Raw genomic sequence first — 24,516 nt, forward strand, 5'->3', positions numbered from 1 at the left:
TCTTGGAGAAAAGTCAAGAAAAAGGAATAATGAGGCACCAAGACACCTTTGAAGGGTCATCTCCCTACTTCCCACACAGGAGAGAGAGGTCAGGGAAGACCTGCCACCCTGCCCAATCCCAGTGTTACAGTTTAAGGCTGAGGTTCTCACTGTATAGGGCCACAATCTGTTCTAATTTCACAGGTACTGCAGAGATTAGAGCACTGGAGTCACAGACTCCTCACACTCACACGCTTGATGCTGCACAATGGTCAGTGTCACAGAAACACAACCACACACCCACTCGGAACACACAGGACACAATCGCACTAATCATACATAACTCCACATCCTTATACACAGTTGTAATCTCACACTTACAAAAAAGACGCACAGTCACAAAGTCTCAGCACCAGGACACACAAAATCTCTCTCATATAGTCACAGAACCCCTACACCAACACTCACAAATGCTCTGCACAGACACATCACATACCTACTTAGGAGAAACACACAACTGCTGGCTCTCCACTCTGGCCAACTCAATGTTAACCAGTCACAATTCAACATCACACTCCGGAGACACAGTTACACTCACACAGGCAAAGACATACCACACCCGCACAATACAACGGATACAACTGGGGTGTACACGCAATGTCACTATACAGTCACAGACACACGACAATGGCACATGGTACCACACATCGCGCACTCGTACATTCACCTTGGATACATGCAATCATAACCCAGATACCCACGCCCATCACACAGTTACAACTATATTCACACTTCCAAGGACAAGGCGTGTGGTCCTACATACACAACAGGGACACAAGCAGTATTATCCCGAGTCACCAGCCTTCTCCCCCACCCCACCCCACTCCAGTACAGTATCGCACGTGGTTACAAAAACACAACCAGACACACACCTTGGAGACAGATCACAACCGCACACTCACAGGCACCCAACCACAGCCACAAAGACTCATTCAAAATCTGGCACCCTCAGCCCGCTACTGCCAGCGCGCAAAGACCCCAAGCTCCGGACACGCCCCATTCCCGCCAGAGATTCCCAGACCCCTCACCTCCGGCCTCCGCTCAGAGGCGTCCGGGTTCTTGCGGAGCTAACGATCTCGCCACCACTTTGAGAGACGTAACGTCGGGCCGCTGTGGACTCTGGGAAACGTAGTCCAGATTCCGACCAGCTAGATAAGATGGCGTCCTCGGACCTCGGAATTTGAGCTTGGCTCGTTTGACACTGCTCTCGGGAGACTTCAAAGAGGGAGTGCCCACTCGAAACCTCTAACCAAGCTTGAGCTGATCTTCCTCCAAGGCAGGGCTACTCATTTCGAGGGCGCCATAATCACAGGAAGAGCCAAGTTCGCCTCAGAGAGACAGAGACGGAGTGTCGACCAGCAAAGCCTTAAGGGAAATGTAGTCCAAGGCCGGAAAAACAGCATTGCTGTTAATAGAAGGTAATCAGATACCACCCTGGGCTAGGCCGCGGTGACCAAGCGTGCTGAGTCGCGCAGACTTGTGGGATTGCTCAGTAGCCCTCCGAATGCGCAGGCGCGGAACACCGAGTGGACATTTTGGTCTTTGTCCGCTGGTCAGTCGGTCCCTGGGTCCACGTGGCGCGAAAGTAGGAGGTAGGATGTGGGCGTCTTGGTCCGGTCGGGTTCGGGAGGTAGAAGGGGAGAATTCCAGATCTTTTGGAATGTGGTGCGGGGGAGGGGGCGTGGATTTAAGAGCTTCTGGCCTACGTGTGGGGTGGGGTTGGGGGTCTCTAAGAAGGGCTGGAGCATGTGTGACTCTTAGTTTTACCGGATGTTTGAAGTTATTGAGTGAGAAACTGGGTGCAGGATTGTGTATGGCTGCGTTTGAGAGGGAGCTGTAGGACACCAGCATTGAGGTAATAGCATTTGAGCCGCACTTCCCCTTGTCGAAAGTGCTGATAACGGTGCCATCTTCCTGGAGTATCAATTTTACATAAAGATTTGAAATGGGGTGGGGGGGGGAGAAGCTAAGTTGTAAATAATTTTAAAATGCAAATTATTTTTATATAAAATCGCGTTTCTTTTTATTTGGGGTAGAATGCAAATCACCATGATTTCTTTTTCTTTTTAAACCAAGAATGTTTCAAAGGAATTTTCTTTTTTCTTTTTTTTTCTTTTCTTTTTTTTTTTTGAGGGATCCTGCTTCAGACTGTCTCAGATCCCCTGATCTTTGGGGGGACTTAAATAGGGCTGCTACTAAGTCCTAGACTAAATATCAGCGTTATGCTTTAAGAAGTAGTGTTATACAGCGCAGAAAGCCCACGATTAGGGAGCCACGCGTTACGGTTCGTTCTTTGAAGAAAACCGTTCTGTTGCAATCTTTATTTTAGAGTCTGGACTAGATTCTGGATGTCCTAACTCAGATTGAATTGAGGTATTCTCAGATTGTGTGAAGTAATGAAGAAAATTCTGTGAAGATGCTTTTTGTAAGGAATCCACCCACAATTATCCTTCACATAATTTTTAGTAGTAAGAGTTGAAACTATTGGGTTCCAAATTAAACAAACAGCAACAGTTAGGAGACATAATAGAAGAAAACCACTATTTACAAGAACAATAGAAAATAAATATTGAATAAACTTAAAGAGTCAAAACTATTAGAAAAGAATTTTAAGGTACTAAGTGTAATGTAAGATGTGAACAAATGGATATACCATGTTTCTTAATAGAAAGATGTAAAGAAGTGTGTGCAAACAAATATTAATTTAATGTGATCCTAATAAAAGTATCTGTTTTTCTCCCTTTGGAACTAGATAAACTGATTCCGCACTTCAGATGGAAAAATAGATGAGCTAGAATAGCCAGTAAACCTGGAAAAGGAAAGCAGAATGTGTGTGGAAGTGGGAGCCCACTGGTAACATTTGAAAATATAAATCCTTGGAAATTAAAATAGTATTAGTATTAGAATGAAGCTGGCCTAGGAATGGGAATTTGGCAATATCTATAATAAATTTTTTTTTTTTTGAGCTAGCTATTTCATATCTGGAAATTAGTCCTACAAGTGTATCTACATTTGCATGGAATGATACTGGTATGAGGTTGCTCATTGCATTAGTGTTTGTCATAAAAAAAAGTAAGAAACAATTCTTGCCTATAATTCAGAAACTGGTTGGATAAAATTGTGGTAAATCCATATAACAGAATGATATGCAGCTGTACAAAAAAATGAAAAGGAAGCTTTCTATATACTGACATTTGAAATAACTGCATAAATAAAAGAAAAAAGCAAGATGCAGAATGTATGGTATACTTCATTTGGAGTAAGAAAAGGGAGAGAAATAAGAAAAGTGACTATCTTTGTTAAGGGTAGTGGTATGGGGATATATTGGGCAAAGGTAAATATATTTTTATGTTGTTTTTTTAACTATATGAATTTAGTATATATTCAAAAGTTAGTGTGTTTTTTTTTGTTTGTTTGTTTTTGTTTTTTTTTTAAAGGAGGAAATAGGCCATGGAGCCAGACTGCCTCTGTTGACTCCTTCCTTTGCCACCTTGTGCCTCGGTGACCTTAGGCACTTAAACCTTGTGTCTCAGTTTCTTTTCTAGTAATATAGATAATATAGATAAAATAATAATGATTGATTTATAGGGTGATTGTGCAGATCATGGAGTTCCAGATTCTGTAGAATAGTGCCTGGTGTGTAGCAAGTACTGGATAAATGTTGGTACTGTTGGCACTATTTACAAAATTCGTACTGTTTCTGGTAGAAATTTCTGAAAGATGCTCTTTTCTTATTGCCATTTTTAAACACTTTTGGGTGGGGGGCATTTCTTCTTATAACTGGAATGAAGAAGTTGGCTTTCTTTGTTCTTAGAAACTCATCACCACTGCCTTCATGAAGTTCTTTGATTTTTATGATAGTTACTTTATCATGGTTCTAATTCAGAACTTCTGATGATATTTCTTTAAAAATCCTAATTGTGACTTTTGGGAGATGATCTTCAGGTTGCATAATATCAGGAGAGACATACTGTGTGACTTGGCTACTGTTAATGATTGTAGTTTTCCTTTTATGACAAAAGTGTAGTATGTATGGTTTTACTTGGGCACCATACAAATGTCTATTCATGACCAATCATTCAATGGATTGTTTTAAAACCAATAAGTAATTCTTGGTTAATCAATAATGTTTTCAGGGGTTGCAAAGTGATCATTTTCTATTTTTTTCCATTCCTTTGAAACTTATTTGCCACCTCAAATTGTTTCAAAATTTTCCTCCCTTTTTCTACTTTGTTTCATTTTAAAGTCGTGATCTGATAACTGCAGCTAGTGTTCTGTGGGACACTCATCACAGTTTCAGCTCAGGGACACTCAAGCTGACTTGTTTCACTTTGACACGCCACGGTTTAACTTGGAGACTTTTACACTCTAGGCCCACCTTGTCCTTTCCCTCACAGACAAGGAAATGGCCATGTCTCCAAGAAGCTCTTTACTGGAGAATGGTGTTAGAGAGCAAGATCTGGATACTGGATGTTTTCATTCCTGCAGACCTAGTAACATTGTTTCAAGGCCATTTCAGTGACAGAGCTAAGAAATGGATTTTTAAAAACCATGAGTTGATACTAGTATTTCTAATTCATTATAAATAGTACAGCATTTTTACCTAATGATTAGCTTCTAGCTGTATTTTCTAGTAAAAATTCTGAAACAAGTTAGTGAAAGTACTTATTTTCTTAACTTTGTCCTGCAACATAAAAAAAAGGTTTCAAAATAACCCTGATATTAATAGTAAACATAAACACACTGAATTGCATGAGAAATTTCCTTATACCTATTTTTGTGGTTAGAAAGCATACCACTAAAGATGTGTAGTCAAATTCTCTGTTCTTAAGTCATTTGGAGATAAATCCTTTCTTTGAGGAACTTTGTTACCAAGGTAACAGTTGGTTTCATTTGTTTCAATTTGTTTTCAAGGTCAGGGACTGCTTTTTTTAAAACAGATTTGATTATTAGGAAAGTAATGTATTTCTGATTTACCAAAATATATTTCAGAGATATCTTGTCTCATTCTGTTCCCCTCCTCTATCACATTCTTCAAGTATTTTTTCTTGTTTTATTTCTTGTTTATCAAGTGAATTATTTGTTTGTTGGGCCCCTAATGTATATTTTGTTTTCTCTCCAATCCCCTGCCCTCCTTACATTAAAGGTCGCATACTATACACGTCTCTTTCTTTACTTAATAATATGTCTTAGAGATCTCCTTTCTTAATCATCATCATTTTCTTTTTTTGGAACTGCTGAATAAATGTTATTGCGTGCATGTACCATAGTTCATTCTGTTGAACATTTGGGTTATTTCCAACCTTTTGCTGTTAGTAGCTGCAATAATGAATAATTTCTTTAAAAAAAAATGTTTTATTTATTTATTTTTAGAGAGGGGGAAGTGAAGGAGAAAGTGAGGGAGAGAAACACCATTGTGTGGTTGCCTCTTATGCACCCCCTGCTGAGGACCTGGCCTGCAGTCCTGGCATGCAGTCCTGGCATGCGCCCTGGCTGGGAATCAAACCAGTGACCCTTTTGTTTGCAGTTGGGCACTCAGTCCACTGAGCCACACCAGTCAGGGCAATTTCTTTTTTATCTGTGTCATTTTATGCCTAATGCAGGAACATCTCAAGTATATTGGTACAAGTGGAGTTACCCTTGTTGCCCTAAGTATTTAATACTCTCGTTAGCAATTAGCAAAGTACAAGAGTACCTCTTCTCCCACAACCTTACCATCAGAATATGGTTAAATAGTTGATTTTTGGAGGGGGGAGGGCAAAGGCATAAATGAAAATTGGTATTTCATTTTAGGTTTAATTTCTGTTCCTCATTATGAGTGAAGCTGAGTATCTCCCATATGTTTAAGGGTCAAATATGTTTATCTGAGAACTGTTTGTTCATACCCTGTTTCTTATTTTTCTCTGTGGGTGCCTTTTTCTTCTAGGACCTGTTAATGTTACATTAGAAAGTTTAGCTGTATGTGAAATGAGTTGTGATTTTTTTCTTCAAGTTGTAAATTTGTATTTTGATATCGTTCATGGTAGTCATTTCTTAACAGTGCAGAGTCTGGAGGTTTTTGTTTTTATGTAGTTAGGTATGTCATTTTTTTTCATTTATGGTCATAGAATGCTTTTCCCACTCCAATTCAGCTATACTTTCAAATCCTTACAAGACTATAATTATTATAGGGTTTCATTTTCATATCTACATTTTTAATTCAGTTACAGTTTATCCTGGTATATAGTATTAGGTGTGTATACAGATTTATCTTTTTCCAATTGGCTACCCATTTTTTCCAACACCATTTATTTAAGGTCGTAATTATTTTAAGGTTACATTTTGATTATATACTAAATTCTCATATGTAGTTAGTTTATTTCTGGAGTTCATACTCTCCATCTTCCAGTCTATATTTGTGTACCAATATTTATGTCTTTTTTTAAAATACCCTCACCTGAGAATGTTTATTGATTTTAGAGAGAGAGGACGGGAGAGAGACAGAGACATCTATCAGTTGCTTCTTGTACATGTCCCAGCGGGTGATCGAACCTGCAACCTAGATACGTACCCTGACCAGGAATTGAACTCTCAACATTTTGATGCACAGGACAATGTTCCAATCACCTGAGAAGCCTGGCCAAGGCCCAATACTTATGTCTGTATTTTTGGCTTTATACTTCGGTTTTATTATCTGCTGTAAGTAGTCTCTTACAGCTTGTCTATTGCAGAGTTTCCCAGCTATTCTTTCTTGTTTCTCTATTTAAACTTTAGAATCAGCTTGTCATTCTAGGGAGATAAATCTTATTTTTACTGGTATTTCATTAAACTTATAAAAATAACTTAGTGGAAAGGAACATTAGATCTTTATTATGTTAAATACTTTTATCCATGTACATGATGTGTACAGTTTTCTTGTTGGTCCTCTGGAGTGTTTTCAGATTTTATTTACATAGGTTTTAGACACTTTTTACTAAATTTGTTTCCAGATACTTTATCTTTTATGTTGCTATTATCAGTGGAGTAATATATAGGGAGCTTGTTGATGTCTATAAATTAGTTTTATTTTCTGCTTGCTTTACCAAACTATTGTTCATATTAAATAATAATTGAGGCAGTGGGTATCCTATCTTAATTCAGAATTTAATGGAAATGACTCCAGTATTTTGGCATTAAATAAGATTATGGCTTTTGTGGTTCTGATAGATTACAATTATCTGTATAGATACATAGATTACTCATGCTGCCTGTGGGTCTCTGGGAATGTGAGTAGAATCAAAAAGTTTTAAGGTGGAGGCTACTGCTCTTTCTGAGATAAAACAACCAGGAAAGATCATGTTAATCAAAGAAACAAAAATCCCTCCAAACTGTGATTCTTTAAAAAAAAAAAAAAAAAAATCAAACAAAAAAAATAAGGTGCCCAGTAAGATGTCCATTCCTATTCTGTTTTCTTTCCTTTTCCTCCTTTTTTTAAATGCAGTTCCTCTGTCTTTTGTAGTCTTTTTATAGCTTTGCTTGTTTCTTGAAGTTTTTGTCTTTTCTTAAAAGCTCATTTTGTTATGTTGTGTTTCATTTTTTTACCTGCTTTGCATCAGTAGTTTTCAGATGAGTTTAATTGTTGGAAAATTATGCTGTTCATTTTCAATGTTTATTATATACTTTCATTTCTTGGGCAAAGACAAATTGTTTTTGTGTTACTCATGTTTGTATCAGATAGATTTTCCTAGATGAGTACCAGGAAAACAGAGGCATAGTATCTTATTATGGTTCAAAGCCCATGTGCCTTTTCTAGTTTTTATTTATTTATTTTTAATCTTTACCTGAGGGTATGTTTATTGATTTTGGAGAGAGAGAGACAGATAGATACCGGATGTGAGAAAGATCTGATGTGAGAAACATTGACTGGCTGCTTCCCACGTGTGCCCCACCCAGGGATCAAACCCATAGCCCAGGTATGTGCCCTCACCAGGAATTGAACCTGCAACCTTTTGGTGCATGGAGGACACTCCAACCAGCTTAGCCACCCAGCTAAGGCCTTCTAGTTTTTAAAGCAAGGGACTTGTACATCTTCTCTTGCTCAATGACCCTAACTTGGTTGAGGCTGACGTCTACCTCTTTGTTTCCCATAATTTTTCATAGTACTTGTCTTTTTAGAGTGATGTATTTAGAAGTTGCTAAATCTGGGGATGCCTCACTCCTAAGTACAATGGGTCCTGGAGTAATGTGTTTCCTTCAGTGTTTTTTTGTTACAATGTTGATGAGATTCCATAGGAGCTGAACTCTTGTTAATATCGATTAGACTGTGGTTAAAATGGTTTCATTACACATTGTTTTGCTTTAAGTTGCAGGGCCTATTGATGATGTTAAATAAGGACTAAATTATATTTTTTAAACCTACTCTTTCTGCTTCCCCCTTCAGTCCTTTTCTGTTTAATCTAGTTTGCTTTCATCAGTTAACCTCGTAGGGTGAGGCCTACTTGTTCTATAAGGAAATGTTATCTGCAGATTTTTGAACTTTGAAGTCCTTAGAGTTCCCCTCAGCATTTCCAGTATTTTCTAGGCTCTTTGTAACTCCTTGTTTAGATCTCCTATTTGGGCCTGCCTTTGGCAGAGGTTGGCCAGAAAGTTTGTTTGTTTTTTCTGTAAGATGGTTCTAGTAGTGCTTAGTTGTCTTCAACTTCATTCGGAACAATTTTGTTAGATTGTATTGTGACAGCTGTCATATCAGCGTGCATTTAAAAAAATAATTTATCAAAATTGGTGAAATTTTGTGTAGCCATTTTAATATTGAAGATGGAAGAAAATACACATTTTTGGCATATTATGCTTTATTTCAAGAAAGGTAAAAACATACCTGAAATGCAAAAATAAAAAAGATTTGTGCAGTGTAGGGAGAAGGTGCTGTGACTGATCGAACGTTTCAAAAGTGGTTTGTGAAGTATCATGCTGGAGATTTCTTGCTGGATGATGCTCCATGGTTGGGTAGCCCAGTTGAAGTTGACAGTGATCAAACTGAGACATTAATTTAGAACAGTCAATGTTATACCATGTGAGAGAGAGCTGACATACTCAAAATACCCCAATCAACAAAGGTACTGGTGAAAATGAAAAATGTGTCTTTTATTTTACGGGAACCGTGTGGACTTTTTGTCGCAAACCAGTACATGAAATTTAGGAGGTTATTTTGTCCCTAGTTTTGTTATTAGAGTTGGCTATAAGTCGTCACTCAGGGTGAATGCCTCATTCTGAGGATGAATGAATATTTGCTAGTTATTTCTGAAAACTGTTAAGGACTTCTCACCATTTTCTATCCATTCTTGCTACAACTACCATGCTGTTGTGGTTCCTGTAGCACCTGTTATTTTGGGTGTTTTGTGTCACCCTTACATATATTTTGGAGTTAACATATATTCTACTGGTTTCACTAAATAGATCGTTTATGGAATGACTGGTTGGTATTATTCCTCCCTGTTTATTCTTGAAGTTTGTTTGGTTTTTGAAGAAGAAGTAATTGAAAGACTCGAAACCAAGCAGCCGCAGTGTTTCAGTCAAATTTTTTCTTTCCTCCTTGATTGTTGGTGTTCTTAGGATTCTCCCTGTCCTTCACCATCTTTTTCACATAATGTGTATATTCTCTGTAAGTAGTCACAGTAACATTTCATCTGTGTCTCCAGCAGCAGTGATATTCTGACACCTGATAAATTCCCATTATGATTCTAGGCCTATTCTGAACTCCTAATCTACATATACAAATGACAAATGGGTATATCTGCTTGTAAGTTCCTCAGAAACCTGACACTCTGAATTTCCAGAATATCACACTTAATCTTCTTCCTTTTACAGTTGGTCTTCAGCCAACTCACCTCATGTTCCTCTCTGCGTATATCACTGTTTAAATAAGGCTCTAAGCCATCCATCCCTGCCATACTCCAGTAAAAATTGGTGACCAAGCCTTTTCAATGTAGTGTAGTGTGTATGTAAGCAATAACAAGTTTTTTTAGATTTTTGCTTTTTAAATATGATGTCAACGTTATAGAAAAATTAGAGTAGCACAAAGATGTCCTATATACCATTTACCCAAGTTCACTGATCATTCACATTTTGTTTCTTCACTTCATTTTTTCTTCTCTCTTTCTTGGAGTATGTGTATGTGTGTGTGTGTGTGTGTGTGTGTGTGTGTATATATATATATATATACACATACATTTTTTTTCTTCTTTCTCTAAGTATGTGTGTAATTTTTTTCTGAAGAATTTGAGACTAAGTTGCATACATGCTTCCTTTATAAATAGTTTAGCATGAATTTTTTAAGAACAAGGACATTTCTTTTTCATAACTCAGAAAATTTAACATGGATACATTACTATCAGTTAATCCATTCCATATTCAGATTTTGTCAGTTGTCCTCATAATGACCTTAAAAATGTTTTTGAATGAATAGATGAACATATTTAGGACATATCTAATATGTGGTTTTACTCATAGTATAATGCAAACAAAGTAAATAGTAGGATTCCAGGGAAATGTTTTGAGTTTTTTTTTTTTCCCCAAATTCCTGAATACTATCAAAACAACTTCCTGCACATTGTGTACATGTGGCTTAGTTCTGATAGGCGTATGTTACAGTCATAGATGTGAGTATTGAATTCATCCAGGAATAAGAGCCATAGTTAAAATCCACTCAGGAACCTCTGCAGGAGTATGTTGCTATAGCAACTAGTCAGGTAAAGTATGAACATCTTTCCTATGCAAATAAAATTCTGAAAGTAAGTTTCTTTTTCTTTTTCTTTTTTCATTTTTCTTTTCTTTTTTTTTTTTTTACCCATTTCAGAATGTGTGGAAGCTTAAATGGTATGGCTTTGAAATTCAAGATTCAAATAGACTTAGTCCCTTTGCTCATTGTACTTTAATTGTTAAGATAAAAGGTCATTACTTTGTTCTTTTTCACAGGTCCCCATTCTTGTGCATCCCTGGAAATTACACCTTCCTCATCCTTCAGAAAGTTGAGACCCCAGGGCTCAGATTGAGTTCTAGAATGGTATTTTGGCCCCAGCATTAACATTCTAGTGGTGTATCATTTCCCCAATAGCAGGTTATAAACTGACCAAGCTGAACGTGATCCCCCGTTGGAGCAAAAAGACAAGTTGGATGGTGGAGAAAGAAGTGGAAAGGAAATTTGTCCAGGTGAGTGAATGACAACTAGACAGGTTACAGCTGTTCAGTAAGCATTGGCACCTGAAATGCTTTTAAGTATGTTTTCTTATAGACCCTAGTCTTGGTATCAATTTGTATGACTTCTTTAGACACTAGAAGGACATTTTCAGTTCCCATTTTTTCTGTTTCAGTATTCTGCCTCTTTAATTAGATTCGAGAGAATCAGGTTCCCCTATTATCTTTAATCTTAATGTCCATACTTCGTACTTCATTTATACTGCCTCTGTGATTGTTCTCTCTTTTATTGATACCTTCAGTCTCATATCTCCCGGTGTGTATAGATTTCTTTCCTCATGAGTTGTCTTTTATAGGTTTTGAGTCTTTACATATTCTCTGACATTTAGGGTACACACACACACACACACACACACACGACCCTGACCACTCTCATTCTCTCAGTGGTTAAATGCTTCAGAATTATATTTCACCTCTGGGATCACTGTCTCATCCACCTCCTCCATTATACAGCATCAAACTGTATATGGGGGCCCCTCTCCCGTATGTCCCCATATATCTCTTTGAAAAGTTGTTGCCTTAGGAATCATTTCTGCCTTTCTGTTGTGTGTGTGGGATTATGTGAATGTGTAAGTCTATATTTTTAAATATAATACATGAACTCGTAAAAAATTTTTGGACGTTAAGGCAAAAAATAAAAAGTCTCTTCTAATCTCTGAGCTCTGGTACTATACTTTTTCAAAGATGCAGGCACTTAGGAGTTTCACATGTATTCTTGAGGTAGTCTGTGAATAAAGCAGCATATATTATGTACCTGTGCAGCAAATAGGATCTGTGTTTTATATAAATGGTAGTATGTATTGTGTATAGTTTTGTTTTAGGGGTGGGGTTGGTGTGAAGAGTTTCTCTGTCAACAACCTGTCTCCTATTAATGGCCATTTAGGTTGTTTCAGGCTTATGCTATTGAAGGCATAAGTGCATATACTTTTTCATAGCTCTGCAGAGCAGATACAAAACTACATAATAATTTATTCTAAGTGGAAATGTTGGGTCAAGGTTAATAAAAGTAGATTTGGTTAGATAACAGGCCAAATCATAGACTTTGGCCTTTGTTCTGAGCGATTTGGGAAACCATCAAAGGGTTTGGAGCAGAAGAGTGATAAGGTCAGAATTACATTTTGGCTGCTGTATAGAAAATAATGTATGTGGGGAGTGAGGCTAAGAGTAATTGGAGACTATTGTAGTAATATAGGTAAGAAAATAGTTGTAGTTGAACTAGTGACAAGTCAGATTTTTAAGATACATTAAAGTAATAGCTGACAGGATTGGCTGATAGATTGATGACTCCAAAATTTTAAAAGAGAACGAGTTATGAGTTATCATGTATGGAAGTAGGAGGACTTTGGTAATTTTGGAGATAGATCAAGAGTTTTCTTTTGGATTTGTTAATTGTGACATCTACTGATCATCTAAGTACTTAGGTAGGCAGTTGAGTATACAAGTTAGGAATTTAGGGAGATGGAAAGTTGTGACCTTTTCTGTATTGTTACACTCGCAAGCTACTTTGTAAAATGATTGTGTGTCTGCATTTCCCTGTCCAGTTCTACTCTTCCTACTATTCAGGGATGCCAGAAGGCCCACCATGTCTCCTATATTCACCTGGCATTCTGGATTCTGTTGTTAAAAATAAGAGATTTATATGGCACTTGAGGCTGTGCCATGTTTTTGGAGAGCATGGTGCATGAGGGCTCTTTCTAAAAATAGCAGTGGCATCTGCCCACTTACAACCTTTCTCATAAGACATTAGGATTATAACAACAATGATGTTTTCCTTTTTCTTTATTTTTCTGTTTCTTGTTTCTTTGCAGGTATGAAAAGTGGGCAGAGGTGTCTTTATTTTACCATTGTATTAAAAAGTATTATATGATATTTGAGTTACTCCTCTAGAAATTTTTTCCTACTTTATGCTTGATTGGTGTTTTGATGATCTGAGATGTTGCTTTATCTTTCTCTTACTCCATCTTTTCCTTTTTTTCCCTTAACTTGTTGGAGGTGGCTCCTAGAGCACTGCATTCTACTTTTCCTTTTTCCCTGTATAAATTAATTCCCAGAAAGGAGTCACCCATTCTGAAGTTAGAAGTAATTCTTTTTATAATATCAATTTTTGTTTTTGGCACTCTGTTTTTGTCTGGCCCATCATAATTTTTCCTGTTTACAGAATAAACAGCTAGATAAACTTCATTCTCATTGTGTCAGACAGTGAAATCATTAATATCATACAAAGATGAGTGATTTTAGCTTATTAGTTTCATGTCCAGAGATCACTTCAAACCAGTTTTATATTACGTCTGGGTTGTTTCTTTTCCTTATGGTCCTTGTGATATGGTCAGTCAAGAGGTAAAAAGATAAACTTCAGTCTAATCAAGAAAAGACATAGTAACCATATAAATATAAATGTAACCATATTTCCTTCTCTTTATAAAATTCTTTGAATCTAGGTCTTTGATTATGAAATGTTCTAGCTATTCAGGTTCTGCATTATTTAAAACTGGTACTTCCTCTTTTATTGATCTCTCTTATTGTCCATGCTACTTAACACTGTCCACAGAAATTCAGACGGCCTTAGTAAACAATATCATATATGTTTATATTTTGATATCTGGAGTTTATATTATAACCTTTTAAAAGGAAGGCTACAGTTACAGTTGTCTCATTTTTCCCCATTGCTCACCACTGCCCCTCCCACCCATGCTCCCACAGTCAGTCCCCACTATGTTGTCCATGCTTCATGGGTCCTTTCTACATGTTCCTTGACTAGACCCTTACTCCCCTGCCCCCATTCTTCCCCTCCTCACATCCCTCTGGTCACTGTCAGTCTGTTCCTTGTTTCCATGTCTCTGTTTCTATTTTTCTCCTTCGTTTGTTTTGTTCATTAGGTTCCTCTTATAGGTGAGATCATATGGTATTTGTCATTCATCACCTGGCTTATTTCACTTAGCATAATGATCTCCAGTTCCACCCATGCTATGGTGAAAGGTAGGAGTTCCCTCTTTCTGCTGTGTAGTATTCCATTTTGTAAATGTACCACAGTTTTTTGGTCTGCTCATTTAATGATGGGCATATACGCTGTTTCCAGCACTTGGCTATTGTAAATAATGCTTCTGTGAACATAGGCGTGCATAGGTTCTTTTGGTGTTTCAGGATTCTTAGAGTATAATCTCAGAGTGGAATCACTGTGTCAAAATAGAATGTAAACTTTATGAGGACAGAGAATTTTGTCAGTTTTATTTAATACTGTTTATTCCTAGAGCTTAGAACTGTGCCAGCCAGATATCAAGGAGAGAATAATGAGAATTGTTTTGAGCAGTAGTTCCCAAACTTTGTGGTCTCTTTACATTCTTTCTAAGATTTTTCTAAATAACAAAATATATCTTTTAGGGAGTACTATTCAGTTGTTTTTAGTATGTTCAATTCACAGAGTTGTGTAGCCATCACCATTATCAAATTTTAGAAGATTTTTATTACATTCTTTATATTCTTAAAATTTGAGGACCCCCCCCCCCGATCTTTCTTTGGTTTATATGGAATTAGTGATAATTCCCCTTATTTAAAAGTAAAATTGAGAAAATTTAAAAAACATTAATTTATTTAAAAATACCACAAATATCCCAGTACATGTAAACTAATATTACATTTCTTAATAAAAATAATCATTGTTCAAAATAAAAAAGAGTGGTGAGAAAAGTGATACTGTTTTGCACATTTGTAAATATCTTTACTGTCAGGCTTAATAAAAGACAGCTGGAATCTCATATCTGCTATTGTAACCTGTTTTAGTTGAAGTAGTCTTTTAAAATTGTGATTTTACAGTTTCTTGTAAACTGTATAGTTATAGCTTTTTCAGATAATTGTGGATATTTTTTGGTATTCCACTAATACTTGACAAGTGGTAATTTTTTCAGGATTAACCTCAATGTGAAATTTGAAGCTATATCAAAATTTTTTAGACATGAAACCCATGTCTTAAACCTTTGATCTGTCTTAAACTTCAGATGGATCTCTTAACCCATGCATGATTTTGTAACATTACGCATTGGCCAATTGAATTATGCAGATTTTTCAGATGTTGACGTATCTCATCATGCAACATCAGAACATCATATTTTGTTAACATCATCTTCAATCTCATTAGAAAAGTTTTTCAAGAATTTGGAAGCTATCGATCTTGTGGAGGATACCAATTTACAAAAACTAATTTTCTTGAAAACTTAAATTTTATCATCAGCAACATGTACTGTCAGTTTTTCCCTTTGAAGGAAGGATTGTATTCTGTCTGAAGAAAGTACCTGCCAAACCATATTGAAGTCTGAATAACCATGGTTTTTAACATAGTCATTTATTAATTTACTTAAAGCAGATTAATGGTGCCCATGAAAAAAGTGGCGAGCTTAGCTTACAACTTAAGTGATTTGCTGAGGTGAGACAACTATCACTCTTTGGAGTATGACAAAAGTATATGTGTATAAATTATTTATATATATATATAAAATACTTGCTTTTCATGGAATTTATTTTTGCCACACTTTGTTTGGTTTTCTATATTTAGCGCAGACTCTTTTGGACTTGCCTCAGAATAGTTAAAAGCCCTCTCAGTACTATTACCACATTATTAAATGCATTGGGAAATCTCTTTCCATTTTTTTTCCCTTGGAGATACTACTCCTAGAATTTTTGTACTCCTCTGATCTGGGCTGGTTGTATTCTCCTTATAGCTCTTACCTTATGGCTTTCATCACCATTATTACAGTAATTTACTTACCAGTTATACATATTACCTTGGTTTATCCACTGAATTTGTCTTTTTAAAGCTTCAATCAGGAAATACTATTTGCCACTTGTGCTTATATTTCATTGGCCAAACAAGGTTCCTGACCATGCCTGATTTTCCTAAGTGAAACAGAGTGACCTTTCTGCAGTAGGGAGGCGCTGTTATTGATAAATGGTAATAAGGCCTACTTCACCTTTCTCCCTTCCCTTTGGTCTTAATTTCTAAGGGAATTTTTTCTTTCTGTTTCTTGCTTACAAAATTCTGTATTTGTTTTACTGATAAATTATTTTTTCATAACTGTCTATGATTGGTTTTAGGGTTCTGTTGTTTGCTTTGTGTTACTTTTATTTCCTTAGAGTTTTTTTCTTTTGATGTTGATCTTTCATGTTACTGGTATTCCTCAAGTGCGTAGAATGTTGGTCGCACAGTCACATTAAAGAATAATTCGCTAAAAGGTAAGCTCTTGTGCCTGGGTGCTTCTAGTTAGCTGTTAGGCTTCACTGGATGAAAAGTAAAATGCCTCATGGACCCACGCTGTCCTTCTTGCAGAAGGATTATACTGCTTTACTCTCACAGACTTAGGTGTGGCCAAGGCCTTTGTTTTGGTAAAAGAAAGAATATAAGCAGCAAGGATTACCTTGGAGGGATATCCTTCTGAAGTTTTTCCTAGCCTTTTAGTTTGTCCAGAGAAAGATCCTTCTATATTCTGCTCACAGGTATATATACCTGGTTGCCAACCTTTTATTATTATTTATTTTTTCTTGCCTCAGCTGCAGAATGATGCTGAAGGTCTCAGCATATAGTATACAGATTTGATTACATTGATTTCGCATAGCATCTCTCTCTTGACATCTCATTTGCTGGGTGTCCCAAGCTTTTCTGATTAAATTTCTGCAAAGTGTAACATTCATTTCATATAAAGGGATGGTCTTTTGTCCTCCTCACTGGGTGAGTAGAGGTCCAACTGCACCTTATACAGTATATTTTTTTTCTTTTTCAACCACCATCCTTTTTTCTTTGTTCTGAGGTATTTGATTTCCCTCCATTTTCTGAGTCTTTTTGCTAATTTATGGCATAAATTGTCTTGGTTGACCTTGGCAACCAATCCTCTTCCTCAGTACCTTTATGTTATTTGAACTTCCTCAGCTCTTCTGTGTGTTTAAAATCTTCCATTTGCTTTATGTTATCAAAAAATTTATTAATATCTGTGTATATTGATGTCTCCTATCATAATATTATTTCTTTTCCATGTGAGTTTGGGCCATTTTCCCTTTTGTCACTTAATGAAGTTTAGGGAGGAAGCAATAGTTATTCCTCTCCCTTTCTCAGCTATCACAGGCAGACTTTCTCACTTTTATGTGATCTTTTTTAAAATTTTATTTATCGATCATGTCAATTCTGTTGCAGTTGTCTCAGTTTTTCCCTCTTTACCCCCCTCTACCCATCCCACTCCCATCCCCCGTCACAGTCCCTTCCCACTCTGTTAGTCCATGTCCATGGGTCATTCATACATGTTCTTTGTCTAGTCCCTTCCCCTTCTTTCCACCTTTGTCCTCTTTCCCCATCCCCTCTGGTCACTTTCAGTCTGCTCCATGTTTCCGTGCCTATGGTTTATTTGTTCATTAGTTTATTTTGTTGAATAGAGACCACTTATAGGTGAGATTATATGGTAATCGTCTTTCATCAACTGGCTTATTTCACTTAGCTTAATATTCTCCACTTCCATCCATGTTGTTGCAAAAAGGAGTTCCCTATGTCTCTCTCTTTTGACAATATGACTATTAAACATTTAACAATAAAGTAATATACATATAAAAAAGTTAAAGGACAAGGAATAGAAAAGTATTTACAACACATCTAAAACATGGTTAATAGGTTTTTTCTTTCTTGTTCTTGTTCTTTTTTTAAGGGGAAAAAGTTCTACAAACCTTTAATCAATAAATGGATAAAGAATACCAAAAAGTCATTTAAAGCTTTCTTTAAAAAAAAATAGAAATAGGCAAGAAATAAACTGAAACAGCTTTAGTTTCAACAAACAGTAAAGGAACAATTAAAATAACATCATGTTACAATCAGATTAATGAGTATTAAAAATATTGGTAATATCAGGTATTGGCAACTCTGAAGGGAACAGGATATTCATAGAAACTTTTTCGTCATCTTAAAGCAGTCCCTTTAGCATATTTTGCAATGCTGGTTTGGTGGAGGTGTATTCTTTTAGCCTTCTTTTGTCTGGGAGACTCATTACTTTGCCTTCCATTTTAAGTGAGAGCCTTGCTGGGTAGAGCAGTCTTGGTTGCAGGCCTTTGCTTTTCATGGCTTGGAATATTTCTTGCCATTCCCTCTGGCTTGCAGTGTTTCTGTTGAGAAGTCAGATGCTAGCAGTATGGGGGCTCCCTTATATGTTACTACCTCTTTCTCTCTTGCTTGCTTTAGGATTCACTGTTTGTCTTTGCTATTTGCCATTGGAATGATGATGTGTCTTGGAGTGGGCCTCATTGGGTTCTTCTTGCATGGGACGCTGTGTGCTTCCTGGACTTTTGTGCCTTTTTCTCTCCTCAAATTAGGGAAGTTTCCCATCATGACTTTTTCAAACAGGTTCTCTATCCCTTCTTCCTCCTTTTCTCCTGGTATCCCTGTTATACGGATATTATTATGTTTGAGGTTGTCCTGCATTTCCCTAAACTCTTCTTCATTCTTTTTGAGTCTTTTTCATTTTCTTGCTCTTTCTGGGACCTTTTCTCTACCTTGTCCTCCAGTTCACTGATTCGGTCCTCAGCTTCATCTAGCCTGCTTTTGATTCCTTCTACTGTGTGCTTCAATTCAGAAATTGTGTTCTTTTCCTCTTGTCTCTTATTGATAGTTTCTATGTCCTTTTTCATACTAATATAGTTTGCAGTAAGTTTCTCGTAGTTTCCTTGTAGTTTTTTGTAATTCTCTCTGAGCTCGCTGAGCTTCCTTGGAACCATTGTTTAGAACTCAATATCTGATAGTGTACTTGCCTCTATTTCATTTAGTTCTCTTTGTGGGGATTCCTCCTTTCCCTTCAAGTGGGGCATATTTCTTTGTCTTCCCATTATTTGTGAGACTCTTCTCTTTTGCTTCTGTTTCTTAAGTTGATCTGTCATGATTTCCTGACTTTGTGGTGTGAACTTCTATTGTAGGAGACTGCTGTTTTTACTTTCTGGATCTGCCTCTGATGATGTCAGATGTTGACCTTGTCTGACCTTAGGCAGTCTGTTCGAGACTCCCAGGAATCTGCTGTCTGTGGCTGTCTCCTTCAGCTGTTCATCTAGTCACTCTGCACTCAGCAGGGCTCATTAGACAGTTCAGGGCGGGGCAAAGTCCCTCCTGGGAATGGGATTATTGGGTCCTTTCAAGCTGCTGCTGTATGGAGGAGAAGTCTGCACTGTGATCCCGCCAGCTACTCTCTCCGTTCTCTCCCCAAAGCCTCCATCCCCAGTCTCTCCTCAAGTGTCTCTAGACCAATCTGTCCCCTTTAGCCAGGGATCTACTGACTGTGGCTGCCACTTTGCACTCAGTAGGCAGCTTAGACAGCACAGGGTGGGGTGGAATCACACCTGCGGGCAGGGCTATGGGGTCCCCTGCTGCTGTCGCCGCTCAGGGGGAGTAGTCTCTTCCTGAGCAAGATCGCTGCTGCCGTGTGGGGGATGAGTCAGTACTGAGATCCTGCCAGCTACTCTCTCAGTTCTCTCCCCAAAGCCTCCTTCCCCAGTCTCATCAAGTGTCTCTAGCCCAGTCTGCCCTCGCCTTTGCCAGAGACCAGCGTAAGTGGCTGCAAACAAAAATTTTGCGTTGGCCCTATAGAAGGCTCTTTGCGTCTCCAGCTACCTGTCTCTGGCAGAGAGCAACGCTACTACTTTTCTTACCTGGCAGTTTTCTGTGTACTTTTTGGGCTCTGTTGCTGTGGGCTAGAGATCCCCACTTTTGGTTTAGACCCTACTCTTCTCTGGGGGATCCAACTGGTCAGTTCAATATCCTTCTGGTGCTGCCACCCGTGGGCGCCCCACCTGCCTTCTCAGGTCTGTACTGCACTCCTTACCAGTTAGATTGCGCTAAAGCCGATTCTTCTGTCTCCAAAGTTACAAGGCTCCTCTCTCTCTGTTGTTCAGTTGTTTGTTCCAGGTGATTGCTCCACAATTTAGTTATAATTCCAAGCTGGTCCTGGGAGCAGGTCAGTGGGACTTCCACTCACTTCTCTGCCATCTTGATTCTCCCTATGTGGTCATCTATTTATCTTATTTATTAATTCCTCATTGTTATGTTCATTGCTTAATTATGAAATGAGAAAGGTTATTTTTCAAAAGTAATCTAAGCTTTGTGGACTGATGAATGTTAATTTTCCACCTTGATAACCTTCACAAGGGGTTTCTTCTCAAAATTTAGATTGGAGACATTGGTCATTAGTCTTCATTAATATTATGCAATGAACTAGCAGAGTTGGTCCCAAAAAGCACAAAATAGAAATTTTATTGCTAGTAATTGGAAATTCGTGAATAATGATGATAATATAAAGCTAACGTTTATTGAGTGCTTATCATGTGCCAGCCACAGTTCTCAGAACTTTGCACATTAACTCCTTTAATGTATTCTTTTTACTCCAATTTAGAAGACGCCTGAGAAGATGATGAGCAGATAGAGAGACAAGACTTGGGAGGCAAGTTGCATCTATCTTCAGTAAAGTACACAGACTGAGGGGGGAAAGCAGTGAATTTAAGAAAATTGGAAAAATACTTCATCTGTTCTCCAGCTGTATGTTTTTTAAACAACAGCCTTTTCAACTTAACCTCAAAAGAGTTTGAAATACAATTTAGGCTTAGTCATGAGGGATGTTGTATAGGAACGAATCATCAATTGTATTAATTTGGAAATCCTGTTACAGGTTATTCCTTATGGTAAATAACCTTTTTTAAGTGTAAATCAGTGTGGAAATGCCTTCAGTTTAAAAAGTTTGAATTCCATCTGATGTCAGAATATTCATACCCTATGAAGTTACTGAATGTGGGAATACTTGCACTCATGTGTCATACCTTATGAAATGTAGACGTCAGGCTGGAGAGAAACCCTTTGCTTCTTAGGAATATTGAAAAGCCTTTAGCTACATGACATATCTCATTGAGCAGAAGAAAATTCATTCTGGAGAAAAACCAATGAATGTAAGAAAACTTCATTGAGTTCTAGAAAATACGTACTTGGAGAAAAAGTTCTGAACGTGGTATGATAAAGTTTTCTCTCAAACCTATCTCTTCCTTTACATTGGAAAGGTCATACCCAGAGAAGCCCTACAAATGTAAGAAATGCAGAAACACCTTCATCCAAAAGTAAATCATTTACCAAAAATTTCATACTGGAGAGAAACCTTGTGAATGTGGGAAAGCTTCCATTCAGATGTCACGCCTCAGTCAACAGAGAATTTGTAGTGGGGAAAACCCCTTTGCCTGTAAGGTATGCGGGAAAGTCTTCAGCCACAAATCAAATCTCACGGAGCATGAGCATTTTCATAATAGAGAGAAACCTTTTGAATGTAACGAATGTGGAAAAGCCTTCAGCCAAAAGCAGTATGTCATTAAACATCAGAATACTCATACCGGGGAGAAGCTTTTTGAATGTAATGAATGTGGAAAATCCTTCAGCCAGAAAGAAAACCTTCTCACCCATCAGAAAATTCACACTGGAGAGAAACCTTTTGAGTGTAAAGACTGTGGGAAAGCTTTCATTCAGAAGTCAAACCTCATTAGACACCAGAGAACTCATACAGGAGAGAAGCCCTTTGTATGTAAGGAGTGTGGGAAAACCTTCAGTGGCAAATCAAACCTTACTGAGCATGAGAAAATTCATATTGGAGAGAAACCCTTTAAATGCAGTGAATGTGGAACAGCTTTTGGCCAGAAGAAATACCTCATAAAACATCAAAACATTCACACTGGAGAGAAACCCTATGAATGTAATGAATGTGGAAAAGCCTTCTCTCAGCGAACATCACTTATTGTACATGTGAGAATTCATTCAGGTGATAAGCCTTATGAATGCAATGTATGTGGGAAAGCCTTCTCTCAAAGCTCATCTCTCACTGTGCATGCAAGAAGCCATACAGGTGAGAAGCCCTATGGATGTAATGAATGCGGGAAAGCTTTCTCTCAATTCTCAACCCTTGCTCTTCATTTGAGAATACACACAGGTAAGAAACCTTACCAATGTAGTGAATGTGGGAAAGCTTTCAGCCAGAAGTCACATCACATTAGACACCAGAAAATTCATGCTCATTAAAAACACTGAATATCTTTAAAATTGGAAAGCATTCATATCTCATAGCATATCAGAAATAATCATTCTGAAGGAAAACATCACAAATGAGGGGGGGGAAAAAGCTAAAAACTTTTGGGACACCAGAGAATTCATGCTGAAGAGAAGGACATTTGAATTAAATCCTGTGCCCAGCAAAATAACCTACAGCAAAGGTAATGCTGAAACTTTAGATGCATTTTCACTAAATGGGAAACATGCTTGTTACTACTCTCTGCATAGATCTGGAGATCTTCACTAATGTAATAAGAATATTAAGTTGTAAGTATTGAAATTACATTTATGGCATTGTTTTAGCCACACAAAAGAGATTCTGGAAATAACCTATGCATTTATTAGAATTTAGAATAGGATAGAAATGGCATCAGGAGGTGAGAAGATAATGAGACTGTTTAAAAAAAGATTTGGAGATAATTTGTTCGAGAAAAGTAGACCATGAACTATGCACGCACTAAAACAGGAATATGGAAAAGCTATATACTAAAATGATTATGACCTTGGGAGAAGGGAAACATTCCTTATAATGAGTTGAAAAATATCTAGCATTTCTACTCTGAGTTTGTTTGCTCAGGAAATATGTACCAGGCTATTTACTGTGGCAGAATCTGTAGTAGCCATAAATTGGAAACAACTTAAATGCCCCTGAGGAATAAAGTAGAAAGTAGTGAATGATGGGATACATATCTATAAATGTAACTAATGAGATCTACATGTATTACAGAGAAAGATATCAAAAATGTAGAGGGAGGGAATGAAGTTGCAGAATGACACATCTAATACCATGACATTTTTGTATATTTGAATTAAAATTTGCCTCACAAAGTTCAGTACTATATATTGGTAATAGATACATATATGTATGTATGTTTTTAAAATGTTTTTGAAATGGAAGGATACAGACCAAACTCTTGATAGTGGTTGCCTGTGAAGAGTTGAAAAGGGAAGTGTTGGGGGTGGAGGGTGGATTGGGGATTGGTTAAAGGGGACTTGATTTTTATATGTAAACATCCATTTCTCTTAAAAACAGACTGCAAGTAAATATATATCTCAAAATACTGGATAATTCTGGATTGTGGTATATGGCTATCGTCTTATTTTTTGTACTTTTCTGTATTTTTAAATTTTCTCTGAATTAGTAAGAATGGGGTGAGGATGGGAACACAACTTACAGAAATCAGGTTTGAATGAATTTATTCCGAAATACTAAACTTTTTATGGAAGATATTTCTAAAATTTTATCAATGAGGAATGGGTAGACTTGTTCTCTATGTAGTATGAAATTATCTATTTTATTAAAATTAAAAATGATAGCATAATCCAAGTGTGTTTTTTTTTTAACATGTATGGTGCACACTGTATGGTTGGTCTACACATTTGTAACATTTTGCAGCATATTAAGCTCAAAATTTTGAGAACTTTTAGTTAAATTACGGATACACAGACTTTATATAACTTGTCGTTTTAGATAAACTTTCTGGAATGTCAACTTTCTGTAAATTTCCATGGGAACAGATATGCATTAATAAATGTTTTTGGTAGTTTTATGTTAAGAAAGAAAATCAGCTTCCCACAACGTCCACAATCTGAGTTAAGTGCTAATACCTGGATCTCATTTACAACGTATAGACTATTTTATTCTTCCCAGTGGTTTGACAAACACACCCCTTTGGGTTCTCCCCCCCCCCGCTTTATTGAGGTGTAATTGACAAATAAAATTGTAAGATACGAAAAATGTACAATGTCATGATTTCATATACATATGCATTGTGAAGAGAATTCCCCCCATTAAGTTGTTTCTTTTACAGGTGTAGGAATGGGATGGGTATGAGACAAGTGATCCAGACCCTGAACAGAATTATATTGTGTACACCAGTCCTTCCTGAAGATTTTTTTCTTTGCCCGTATTTACAGTGTACGTTGATACATCATTAAAAGTTTTCTTGAATAATGGTGAATATCAGCATTATAGCAACTGAGGTTGATTTCAAAAGCTGCTTTTTAAAAAGCTTTTAAGCCATGATCCATGTGGCTCAGTTGGTTGGGCATTGTTCCTCAAAGCAAAAGGTCACAGGTTGGATTCACAGCCACAGCGTGTGTCTAGGTTGCAGGTTTGGTTCCTGGTTGGGGCAGGTACGAGACGCAACCAATCAATGTTTCTCTCACACATTAATGTTTTC

The 24,516-nt window shown here is 37.2% G+C and overlaps 2 protein-coding genes across 5 annotated transcripts in view; one reads left to right on the top strand and one right to left on the bottom strand.

The window, feature by feature from the left end:
- Window positions 1–1,475, bottom strand: part of ZNF565 (zinc finger protein 565) — a 64,162-nt gene extending 62,687 nt beyond the window's left edge. For both annotated transcript variants that reach the window (XM_054589073.1, XM_054589072.1), the window contains exon 1: window positions 1,068–1,475. The gene's annotated coding sequence lies outside the window, so the exon portion shown is untranslated. The remainder of the gene's footprint in view (window positions 1–1,067) is intronic.
- Window positions 1,400–24,071, top strand: ZNF146 (zinc finger protein 146). 3 transcript variants are annotated; one of them, XM_054589075.1, is made up of 3 exons: window positions 1,400–1,457; window positions 10,969–11,202; window positions 20,646–24,071. In XM_054589075.1, exon 3 carries the CDS (start codon window positions 21,425–21,427, stop codon window positions 22,301–22,303), a length of 879 nt encoding a protein of 292 aa, XP_054445050.1. In that variant the 5' UTR covers window positions 1,400–1,457; window positions 10,969–11,202; window positions 20,646–21,424; the 3' UTR covers window positions 22,304–24,071. The 3 variants fall into 3 exon arrangements, with proteins under 3 accessions (XP_054445050.1, XP_054445051.1, XP_054445049.1); XM_054589076.1 differs by lacking the exon at window positions 1,400–1,457 and adding an exon at window positions 1,473–1,631 and having other exon boundaries at window positions 11,108–11,202; XM_054589074.1 differs by lacking the exon at window positions 1,400–1,457 and adding an exon at window positions 1,481–1,631.
- Window positions 24,072–24,516: the final 445 nt, after the last annotated feature.

This window comes from Pteronotus mesoamericanus, unplaced genomic scaffold, assembly GCF_021234165.1.
Source record: "Pteronotus mesoamericanus isolate MK-2021 breed Mesoamerican mustached bat unplaced genomic scaffold, CSHL_Meso_final scaffold_165, whole genome shotgun sequence".
NCBI classification, from domain to species: Eukaryota; Metazoa; Chordata; class Mammalia; order Chiroptera; family Mormoopidae; genus Pteronotus; species Pteronotus mesoamericanus.